Raw genomic sequence first — 12440 nt, forward strand, 5'->3', positions numbered from 1 at the left:
ACAAGCAGGGGGGGTCGAGATCGCGCACCCTGTCTCGGGAGGCGCAGACGATCTGGCGCTGGCTTCTGGCCAGAGGATTGACGATAACGGCTACCCATCTACCAGGTGTGCAGAATGTTCAGGCGGACGCACTGAGCAGACTGATTCAGGAAAACCACGAATGGGTCATAAACGACGACGTACTAGGAGAAGTCTCTGAAAGGTGAGGGACTACAGACGTAGATCTGTTCGCCACACCCGAAAACAGCAAATGCAGAGACTTCGCCTCCAGGTACTACCAGCAAGGGACACTGGGGAATGCACTCTGGATCAACTGGTCGAACAGCTTTGTTTACGCTTTTCCGCCCATTCCCCTGATTTCAGCGGTGCTCATCAAGCTGTTCCGGTCCAGGGCACGGATGATCCTGATTGCCCCGGAATGGCCCAGACAGTGGTGGTTCACGGACCTTCTACACCGGTCTCTCCTTCCACACATACGGTTGCCGTGCAGGCCGGACCTTCTCACGAAGTTCGGGGGGCAGATGTTGCACCCCAACCTCTCGTCCTTGAGTTTGGCGGCATGGCTCCTGAGATAGTGCAATATGGCCATTTGAATCTGCCCGAAGATTGCATGGACATACTGAAGGAGTCTAAGAGACCTTCCACTCGGACTTCCTATGCTTACAAGTGGAAGAGGTTTTGTATCTGGTGTGTGTCCAGGAACTTTGACCCAATGACGTGCAAGGAAGATGTCATCCTTCCTTACCTTCTGCATTTGGCGCGGTCTGGCCTTAATGTTCATTCCATTAAGGTTCATCTCGCTGCATTGACTGCCTACAGGAAAAGCCCTTCACAGACTTCCTTCTTCCAGATCCCTGTGATCAAAGACTTTTTGGAAGGCTTGAAGAAAGTGTTCCCTCCTGTCAGGCTTCCTTCGCCTTCATGGGAGTTGAATGTGGTGCTGTCCAGTTTGATGAAGGAGCCTTTTGAACCCGTTCATAAGGCTTCGTTGCAGCACCTGTCCTGGAAGGCGGCGTTCCTCGTGGCCATTACATCGGCCCGCAGGGTGAGTGAAATTCAGGCGTTGTGTTGTAATGAACCTTATACTGTATTTCATGCTGCTAAGGTTGTTATGCGTACTCACCCTAAATTTCTTCCCAAGGTTATTTCTGACTTTCATGTCAACCAAACTATAACTTTGCCTACGTTCTTTCAGAACCCTTCATCTCCAGCGGAAAGGTCTCTACATTCCCTGGATGTTAGGAGGGTGTTGAAATTTTATCTGGATAAGACCAAAGGTATTCGTAGGTCAGACAAATTGTTTATCAATTATGGATCGGTCAGGACGGGTCTTGCGACCTCTAAGCAGTCCATCTCTAGGTGGATAGTGTCCTGCATACAACTATGTTACCAGAAAGCTAATAAGACCTTAGGAGGTAAGCCTAAGGCTCATTCCACCAGGGGCAAAGCTGCCACGACAGCCTTGCTCCGTAATGTGCCGATTGCAGAAATTTGCAAGGCCGCCACTTGGAAGTCGGTTCATACCTTTGCTAAGCATTACTGTCTGGACACTGATGCCAGGGCGGATGCTCAGGTTGGACAGGCTTCGCTGCGGAATTTGTTCGCACAATAGTGGTGTTGGTTTCTTTTCTCCACCGCCGCTTTGGTGTGGGGATGGGCTTGCCATTCTATTCACTAGATTATGACTATACACAGAGATCCCCTACTACAGAAGGAGTAGTTTATTTTCTGTAACTCCAGTTCTGTAGTAGGGGTATCTCTGTTATAGTCATAAGCGCCCGCCCTCCTCCCCGGTGGAGACAGATATTCATGTAAGGAATGCTACAGGTCTGGCGTGTCACGCCTTCAAAAAGAACTGAAAGTAAGAGGGACCTGCAGGGCATTCTGGGATACTGTGAAGTTCTGGAAAGTTCTCTTAAAGGCACAGTATCCTATTCTGAGCCACATAATGGCAGCCTATGGGGCTTGTCTGTCCATTCTTCCTCTCTATCATTCCAGAGGGGTTTTTGCTGAAGGCAAGGGAAATCTGGACAGGCTTTGCTGTTTTGTGGATTTTTGGTGGAATTTCTAGTTGAAGTACTGGACAGTGTAGCCTGTTATGGGCTGCATTATATGTCCTTAAATTCTCTCTTAAGTGTCTGCAGTTCTGCATTTTTTCGACACTTTAAGAGATTATTTTTGATTGCTCCGGGGTCCACGCACATGGGCGGGACTATTCACTAGATTATGACTATAACAGAGATACCCCTACTACAGAACTGGAGTTACAGAAAAGAAACTACTCCTTGCTGATCAAGAGAAGATATCAACGTTTCATACACAGAACCAACATGTGAAATATCCCTCCTGTTGCTGTAGGATGGTGCCTGCCTTGAAGAATCCCAGTGGACCAGTTGTAACCAAACATTTCTCCAACATGTCCTTCTGAAACTTCCCTCTGTTGCTCAGACGGCACAAAAGAAGGTCGAGAACAGTGGAGGTAGCTGCCTGCTTTGAAGAATTCCTGTTGACCAACCTAACCTGCAAAATGTTCCTATGAACTTGAAACCAGAAGTAAAGCAACAACTCTAATACTGTCAGCAGATTTACTCTGTCGTCCCCGGTGGAGATTAGTGTTGAAACCATGCAATCTGTCTGTTAGGATCCCATGTTGTTCAACTACATATGAGATTTGGGAGAATGCTGCCATTTGGATTATTTCTGCTAAGAAAAGTCCATTTGAAATTGGTCTTTAGCCCTATCAAATCCATGTTTCTAAAGAGTTAGAAATCCATCAAGGATTTCCTTGTGTAGATAGAGTGCTGCATTGTTGCATACCCAAATTTCTATGATGAAAAGGAGTTCTGGTTAATGGTCAAGTAGTAGATTGCAGATGTGGTTTTGATTCCCTATTAATGATGTAACACTAATTACAATGCATGACATTTGCTTGTTGATTTGATTGTGGCAGATACTATGTCAGAGTTGTTGTCTCCTATTGGTGCTTGTTGAGTGTGGGCTTTCAGCTGGCTATATGACTGTGTAGGAGGGTGGATACAGAACTATGGTTACTCCTGATTTTTTGCCTTGTGTTTAGCTGGTTTTTGACTTAGCCTGGGGCCCTGCTTCGCAGGATCCCAGGCCAACTATCTGCTCTCTCTGTAAAATAGACTCCATGCACCCTAGGTGCATAACCAAATTGGTACTGGACACCTTGTCAGCCCCTGTACAGTGCACTATAGGTGCCCAGGGCATAGGTGCATCCAGGGCCTACCAGGGGCTGCAGCATATTTTTTGCCACCCCTGGCTGGTACTTAAATTGACACAACTGGCTGATCACTCAGCTGGGGCAAGGTGGTGCTCTTGCTTAGATATAGTATACCTATATCTAAACCTACATCTGAACACATATATACCTATAAGTCACTCCTATGGCAGGCCTTAACAATCCTGGAGGCAGAGTGCTTGATTTAATGTGAGATGGTGCTCTAGCATGAGCTGAGCCTTTCTGCAGCTGTCGGGACCAACTCCCTTAGCTGTTCCGGGATATTGCCATACAATATACTCTTAAGTGCATTATAATCCTCGCGGTTATGTGCTAACTTTGGTTTGGCTTTATCAAAACATGTCGTGTTTGGTGTCATACGTTTTGGAATACTACCCCCTCGCCAGTCCTGGCGACGGGGGTAGCATTCCACCCTTCTAGAGGGAGAAGACATGTTACTTTACTGAAATGCGGTTAATCCTAACCAGAGCCTCAGCATCACAAAATGGATGCTGCTGCCCCGACACAAGTCTGACCTCCTGCTGCTGACCGAAACTTGGCAGAGGAGGCCTGGACAAAGGGTTTCCTGTCACGGAGAGGTGCTACACCACCCCAGACAGGAGATAGTGGATTGGAGCAGGGAGGGTTGAAAGAAACTAGACACTGCCTGGGGAGCACAAGGCTTCCCCTTGCATAATCCAGTCAAACCGGTTCAGGGGCACACCAGCCCCAGTCCTGGCGCGAAACTGGACAAAGGGAAAGGGGTGTAACCACCCCCTTCTCTGGTCCCACCCATAGGAGGGACCTAGCAGGTAATCCAGCCCACAGATTTGGAATAAAGGTGGGAGCAGTGCCAGCGCACATCAGATTATCCTGACTGAAACTTTGATCCAGAACTCTGGACCCTTCGACATCCCACTCGACGTGGAAGACTGAAGAATCTCCCTTGTGGTCAAGGAGTGACCACCCTGTGCAAACAGGCACCATCCAGCGCCTCACCGTTTGCTTTATTGCAGTTCCTGCCGGAACTCGAGCGACAGAGATCGACAAGACCCAGCGTTCCTGCCTTCCAACAGCCCGATCCACAGTCCCAGCAAGTCTGAGACCCGTGGAGGCGACCTGAAGCGTGGGGCCGGCCATCTTGGAAAAACCACGAAGTGCTGACCGTGCAGCTCCCGAGGCTCCCTCGACACTGTGCATTGGAGTTTGAGAAGCCCCAGCCCCAAGCAGCTTTTGCACTGAAGCTCACCCCTCCACACTCACCGAGTACTGCGTGGGGCCCTTCTGCACTTTTCTGCTCGATGCGTTGGTCCGGTCGCTTGCCCGTTGGCTAGTGGCCCCAGTACCGACGAACCTTTGAATTTGCTCTGCTAGTCTGGTTGCTCCAGACTGGCCTTCGCTCCCCTGAAAAGGATCACCCGCTCTGACCTTGCTGGCCCGAGTAAGAAGCGATTTTCGAATCCTGCGTGGGTTGCCTTTGCCAAGGCTTGTTAGCTCCAATCCGGAAGCAGACACCGCCGACAGCGAGAGCCTTCGTGGGACAGCTCGTGATCCACTCCTGGGCATCCTCGGTGCCCCAGAGTCCACGTGGCAGCGGAGACAAGCTTCACGACAACCACCTGATTGCGCCTGACATTGCCTGGTTCCTTCCTGGTTCCAACCTGGTCACTGCTGAGTGACCCAGACTCTGTCCCCTCTGCTTTCAGGTACTCTACATCTTCCATCCACCCTTGGATCCAACCGGACACTTCTCTTCTGGACGACTGCAGCATCTTCATCTCCAGGCACCATCAGACTGCGTGACGAAACCCAACACACGTTGGCACCTATGCACCCGCTTCCTGTTAGTGAGGTAACTCGTGAACGCCGGTGCTCCTGCATTGGTATACACCTCTAGTGTCTAAGTCTAAAGTTTGGTAATTCTAGTCCAGTCGGAAGACTCCTCAAAAAATAACTTTGTAACTTTTTACACACCATTGACTTTGCATTGGTGCATGCGTGTGCTTTAAGCGCTGCACCCGAGTCCTGCAGGCTTTTCCCGACTTCACCACTGCTAGTCCCGAATAGCCCCAGCGATTCCCAAGGCCTCAGGCCTTACCACTGTTCGATTAGTGATACTTATACCACTATTTTAGTATATGGTTTGAGTGGCCCCCGGCCTCATCCATAATTGTGCAACATTCATATGTTTTACTGTGCTTTTGTTTAAACGCTTGTGCTTCTAGACTCATAAAGAGTATAGAGGATTTATTCTAGTAATAAATACATATATTTTTATAATATATAACTTGTGTGGTGTCCTTTCATTTGATATTACAGGATTGTGATTGGTAAAACAGCTGGCTTCACATGCCCTCTTGAGTTTAGACTGAAGGCTGCTCAGTCCATGCTACCCCTAGGATAGCTTGTCTATAAGGTTGACTTACAACCACCACCATAAGGGATTGTTTGGACTGATACAAGGTGCCCCCAGAATTGGAGACATCATATGTCAGGCCAACTTCTCACAGACTGCTACTATGATTTGCGCAGGTCGGGAAGGGCCAGTGGCTTCAGGAGCAAATCTGCTAGTTAGCCCCTCTGGCCTAATGGTGGAAGGTTTTAATGTGTCCCGGTTATTGGTGCATTGTGATGGAATAATTCTTAGAGTCTTTGGAGGTTGGTCTCTTGTAGGTTCACCTGGCTGTCACTTTCCTCCGTTTTGGGTACCTATTTTGGGATGTAGATAAGTTTCAGATCTTCTTTTCTGTTTCTTTAGTGGGCCTTAAGGTGTTGATAGGATTATTGGTTGATCCTGGGGTTCTCAGTTTCAATCTCAGGCTGGTGTGGCATCGGAGGTGTAAAGCAAGGACTAGCTGAATCTTCATTGTGTGTCTCCAGTGCACCTAGGAGACAATTTACTAGGTTTGGACCTGTCGGAGATCTACAGGGATCAAGTATGTTCTTGTCAAATTGATTGAGGGCATGAATAAAATGTATGTGTTGCTTTGAATTGCAATTCCTGTACCCAGAAGCTCTGTTTCTATTTTTCAGAGACCAAATGCCATATTAATGTTCATAACTGAAATGGCAATAAGGAATCAATTTGTTTCAACCAGAGCATATTGATGAATTTAACTGGGCTTTAATTCAAGTATGTAGAATCTATCAGTTGATTAATTTTTACATATGTTAAATACATCCCTGTTTTGTCACTCAGGAACACGAGAATTTGAACATACTTGCGGAAGGCCCCTGGGCATCAGAGTTGGTCCAAATGGTACCCTTTTTGTTGCGGATGCTTACCAGGGAATATTTGAAGTCAATCCAGTAACAGGTAATGTTCAACTCTACTTCTTAATTTAAGACTTTCAATTTCTGAGCATTTAGAATGGAAAAAAGTGTACATGTCAAGCTGCACTAACAAGTAAATCAAGAAGAGATACATATTTGGAAAGTGTTTTTGTTAAATTGAAATCCAAGGTTGTTCCAATAAATAGGCATAATGCCTATATCAAGTTATTCTCACATAAGCATGTATACCATTTCTCGGAATGCATTTATATACGAACCAATAAGAAATATCCATATTCTCAATCACTCCATTTGGGACTCTTTCCAGATTTGTATTTCCACTAGGAGTTCAAGTGAGGTTTAAATATTTTTTTAAACCCTTCAATCAAGGTGTTGGGCCAGACCATTATATTTTCCATGATGTATTATGGCAGATTACAACATTTATGTTCCAGGCCAGTGCTTCTCAGATAGTTAGTTGCCCAGCTTGGATCGGTACACTTTCATTGTTTTGGTTCATCAACTCAGGGGATAAAAGAAATCTGTTAAAGCATTAATCATGGCTGTGGTTAGGAACTTTGATATATGTAATTCAACCTGTTAGCAAAGGAGACATCATCTTCTAATGCAGCTCTTGCCATGCGCATTGCTATAAAAAAACTGATCAGATTATTTTTACTTATACCTTTTTTTAATAGAAGTCTCAAATGTTGTTCAGCAGTCATACGGGAGCTTTTGCCTAAGCTGGAATAGTTATAATACCCTGCTATGTATTGGGCAACATCTTAACTTACAATTGAATACTACCCAATTGTTTGTATTAAAAAATACTAAAAAATATGTTTTTCTGCACTGTCATTTGTTCTGTTGATGCTGCAACTCCAGTACTAGTTTCTCTTCCTGTAGAACCCAGCCAACACCGATTAAATCAAATACGGGGATTTTGGAAATGGGTAAAAGCTGTTGGGGCACTTTTGTTTGTTTGGGCTGATGAGTCTACCAAATAGGGAAAGGCAACTATCACTTGCGACACAGCATTCAAGTCCGTTAGAGCAGCAGTTCTAGAACAAAATTTTGCTCGACTCCACCTGTAGTTGATCTGCCAAAGTGATGTTTCTAGTTGTTCACGGTACATGTTTGGAAGATAATCATGAGATGCTGTATGGCTCCTCCCTTCAGCATCACTGCTTCATGTTATGCCTTGTCACTGACCAGTTCTTGATGCAGTGAGTCCTTAGTGCAGACAGACAAGTGTTAGATTCTATTTGTCACTCACCGAGGGGCCCCTGCTGGGTCTGTGCCGGTGCCTCCAAACCCTGCGCCAGTCGGGTCTCAGGGATTCTCAGATGGATCCGGATCTGCACCGGTCATGCCACCTCAACCTTCCCCGACGGCAGTCCCAAGACCGACGCTCCAGTGCCAAACGGCCGCGCCCATCGGTGCTGCCATCCCAATTCTCATCCTTGACTCCGACACTGAGCTGAACGGGCATCATCCAGTGTTAGATGCAGTGCCGACTGGAGCCATGCCTTCCAGGCCAAAGCCTGAGCCCTATTCATATGGGCTAGGACAGAGTGGGAGGGGTCGCTGGACCCTGAAGAATACCAGCCTTATGAAGAGTAAATGGATCTGGGTGAAGCCAATGAACTGGATACTGCTCCAGATACTGGCATTCTTTCTCCCCCTGCCATGGCTACGGAGGAGGGATCTTCATTCACAATAGTGCTTCAGAGGGTAGCTGAGGTCCTGGATCTTAGCTTGCTCTCGGTGGCAGTCAAGACTGTCTTGACGGAAGGGCTTCAGCCGGGAGTGTCCCTATAAGAAGCTCTTCTCCCTTTCAATGAGGCACTTACTGAAGTTTTTCTTGGGACTTGGTCCAAGACCATCACAGAGACTTCTGTGAAGAGGACGATTCCCCGTCAATACCACCCCATTGGTAGGGGACCCAAACTTCCTCACGCAACATCCCACTCTGGAGAGCTTGGTGGTCCAGGCCTCCACCACCCACGTAAATCCTGGTGCATTCCCAGCCGCACCCTGGATCAGGAATCTTAAGAGGATGAACAACTTAGGCAGGAAAATGTTTTCTTCCACCAACCTGGCATTGCGGTCTGTCAACACTGCATGACTTTTGGGCCTCTATTCCCCTGCTCTGTTGGATACAGTTGCCCAAGTGCTCTCCCAGGCTGTTGCCAAGGTGAGGGATGCCACTGACTCATTAGGCAGAGCAGGTTCGTTGACATTGGCCTTAGGATTCCACGCCTGGTTGAGTACCACTGGCTTTTCTGGGGTTGTCCAGTCCTCACTCATGGATATGCCCTTTGATGGCTCCTGTTAGACCTGACATCATTGGCTTGAGTCTCTCCTCCATTTTTTATGTTTGCCTCTACTGTTTACGATGTTTTGCTGGTATATGCTTTGGGCGCCGTGTCACTGCTGATCAGTGCCATAGCGCAAGTGCTCCCTCTGTTAAAATGATGTATCTATTGTATCCATGTTTGGCTCATTTGGTTTACTGTCAGTCCCTAGTCTAGTGCACCAGAAGTGCCGGGGCTTGTAAATACAAATGCCGCTCGTGGGCTTGCAGCACGCGTTGTGCCACCCACAGGAGCGGCCTTGTAAAAGAATGTCTACGGGTCGGTCATTGCGAGACCCACGTACAGTCTTGCACTGTCACGTCGGCTGCGCAGGTATACCTACTTGCCAGCCCCTCCAACCTTCCCTTAACTTCATGTTAGTCACCCCTATGGTAGGCCCATGGGCAGGGTGCATTGTAAGTGTAAGGTAGGACAAGCCTGACCAAGTTGGCATGTCCTGATAGTGAAGTGCCGCCATCTTAGTGCTTCACTATTGCGAGGTAGCCTGCTCTCCGTTGGATAGAATGGGCCGCCGGGATTATTAATGCTATGATCCTAGCTGGCTCGGAGAGTACAGTGCAATGTCGAGTTTGGTATCCCTGAGCTCGGGGTTTAATTACGCATCCGTTGGTGTGGATGGTTTTTGGACTCTGGGTTCGAAAGTAGTACTTTTAGAAAGTGTCTACTTTCTTGTCTAACCATATCTGGTCTCTGCTGGTCTTGCATGTGTGTGACAGGAGCTGGGTGGCTCCAAGAGGTCTGGATGAGTCAGTGTGGGATGAGTGGGACATTACGTTGAGAGTAGGGGGAGAGTAGTTGTTGATAGCCTGCCTTGCCTGATACAATGCTGGCTCCACCTCCTGCGGGGCGTCTGAGGACCCGGCCCGGCTCAATGAATAGGCCAGGTGTGACTGCCTGGCTCCACCCACCGCAGACCCAGGATGTTGGGAAACCCCCGGCATAGACAAAGGGATCAAAGACGAAAAGGGGTATAAGAGAAGGACCCCTGAACTAGGAAATCAGATCACTTCTGACAAGGAACCCTGTAACCAAGGACAAGAAGCCTGCTGATCTAAAGGACTGCCTACCCCTTCTGCCGGTGTGCTGTTGTTGGGGGAATCCTGCAGTGCTTCTTTATTTTTGCCAAGGAACCAGGAGAGAGGAACTGTGTGTGTACTCTCACGCTTGCTAAGAAAATCTCCAAGGACTGGAAGAGTGCCAGTCTCCTGCCGAAGTCACAGGGCTAAAGGACTTCACCTGCTAAAAAGTGCTATCCGCTGGAAGTGTGAATCCAGCACCTCTGAAAGAACCAGCAATCACGACGATCGGACGCTGGGCCCGACCGACGCCAGCAGCAACGCCAGTGAGTAGGAGTACGGCTCTAACTCCAGAGGACCTCGTGTCTGCCCCGCTGCTGATCGCATCAACTGTGTGCCCTTCGACGCCGTGAGCGCTGCTCACTCTGTGCAACTGCATCACCGACAACGCCTGCTGTGGCTTGATCGACACCGAAGACGCGACGCCGGATTGCTCGACGCCGCTGATCATCGTGTGCTTCATTTTCCTAAGGTACTGTGTTGTTGGGGGTCCGTGTGACTCCAGGCCCGGCGCAGCGCTCCTCGCGGTCGACGCCGAACCTGTGGATTATCTTTGCCCCGGCGCTGTGTAGCTCCCGTGTGAGTTACCCTGTTGCTAAGAACTGTGTTTCCAAGAAGAAGATTTGCTTGATATAAAAGACTCTTGTGTTAAAGAAGAAACTACCTTTGAACTTTCCTTTTTTCCTTCCCGAACGTATTTATTCCAATTGTGTACAGTTTTGCCGTTATTTGGTCTTGTGCTAAGTCTTATATAAAGATACTTATTTTTATAATACTACTGTGTCGTGTCCATTTGTAGTGTATTCACTGTATTACTGTATGTGGTCATAATTGCTTAACACACAGCCTCTGAGATAAGCCTGTTCTGCTCTGCCAAGCTACCAAGGGGGTGAGCAGGGGTTATCGAAGGGTGTGATCCCCTTGCCCTGACTAGAAAAGGAGTGTCCCTATTTGTCAGAAGTGTATGCCTCTGCCAACTAGAGACAGCCGGTTCTAACAGCTCCCATCTCTTCGGAGACAAGGCAGATTTGGTGCTGGAGTGCTTTATGGACAGCAGGGCTACAGCCAGGTACTTTGGCCTTTTTATGACCCTTTGTCACCCTAAATCCGCCTTTCTTGGCCATGGAAAGGGCGCACAGTGGAGTCCTTATCCGGCCAATCTTTAAGTGTCCGCAGACCATGGTCCTACTGGTCCAATTGGTAGGGTGGCCACTGCTCAGGTCAGGCCAATCCACCAATCCCCCAGCAGCTGCAGCCTCCAAACCCTCCTAGTCTGCCCCTTTACGACCATGGGCATCCAATTGACAGCAGAATTCACCATCACCTGCCCCACTGGGAGGCCCTAACATTTGAGAGGAGAGTCTTGCAGATTATCTGAAGGGGCTACTCCTTCCCCTTGGAGTCTACCCCTCCCGCCACACCACCATCTCATGACCAGCTGATGGAAGATCATTTATCCTTGCTCTTCGACAAAGTCATGGCTGTTATGGTCTAAGGAGCCACAGAGAGGGTTCTTGTGCCAGAAATAGACTCTGGTTGCTGTTCCGACTGTTTTCTGGGCCGCAAAAAAGACAAGGACCTTCGTTCTATCCTAGATCTACAGTCCCATAACTTCTTTCTCAAGAAGGAGAAATTTGAAATACTCAGGCTAGCTCAAGTCTAGTCTGCCCTGTACCCAGGAGACTGGATGGTATTTCCACATTCCCATTCTGTCTGCCCACCAGAGCTATCTGCGGTTTACAGTAGGCCACAAGCACTTTCTATTTGCTGTGCTTCCCTTTGGCCTTACCTGTGCCCCTTGTGTTCCCCAAGCTGATGGCAGGAGTTGCAGCTCATCTGCGGAGAGCTCCTCTATCTCGACGACTGGTTGTTGAAAGGGGGTTCGCCCCAGGTTGACGTCTCCCACCTCTAGACTACTGTGAACCTCCTGCACTTGCTGGTGTTCACTATCAACGTGCCAAAGTAACACTGTATCTTACCAGTCTCAAGCTCTCCCCTTCATCGGAACTGTTCTGGACACAGGGCAGTTTCAGGCTTATCAACCCGAGTGGCTAGTCCAGGATATTCAGGCTATGATATTGTAGGAAACCCACCTCTCTATATAGTGCACCACAATGGTTTAAACTGTGCAGAGATGTCAGAGACCTTTAATGGTTTACAAAGGCAAAAACTAGATAACGCTCTATTTTGTCTTTGTGTGGACAAGCAGCTAGGCTTATCAGAGGGTAGTCCTAAGCATTTGTTGTACACACCAAGGCAATAAACAATTAACACATTCAAGGAATGAAGTTGAGACCAAATTAGAAAAATAGTACTTATTTTATATATTTATTTAGGCCTAAAACTTCGGGTGCATGGTAAATACTTTTAGAAATACAAGAAAATCACAGTAGATGCAATATCTACAGTTGTGCCCAATTACGCAGCATACATTTACCATGAAAGGAAAAAGGCAATTGCAAAAATCAA

At 47.8% G+C, this 12440-nt stretch overlaps 1 protein-coding gene across 2 annotated transcripts in view; it reads left to right on the forward strand.

The window, feature by feature from the left end:
• Positions 1-12440, forward strand: part of APMAP (adipocyte plasma membrane associated protein) — a 484771-nt gene that overhangs the window by 215633 nt on the left and 256698 nt on the right. For both annotated transcript variants that reach the window (XR_015296645.1, XM_086927147.1), the window contains exon 5: positions 6444-6560. Coding sequence is in view for 1 of the 2 variants with exons in the window: in XM_086927147.1 (XP_086783273.1) it covers positions 6444-6560 (117 nt within the window). In the remaining variant the exon portion in view is untranslated. The remainder of the gene's footprint in view (positions 1-6443; positions 6561-12440) is intronic.

The sequence above is a fragment of the Lissotriton vulgaris genome, chromosome 6 (genome assembly GCF_964263255.1).
Source record: "Lissotriton vulgaris chromosome 6, aLisVul1.2, whole genome shotgun sequence".
NCBI classification, from domain to species: Eukaryota; Metazoa; Chordata; class Amphibia; order Caudata; family Salamandridae; genus Lissotriton; species Lissotriton vulgaris.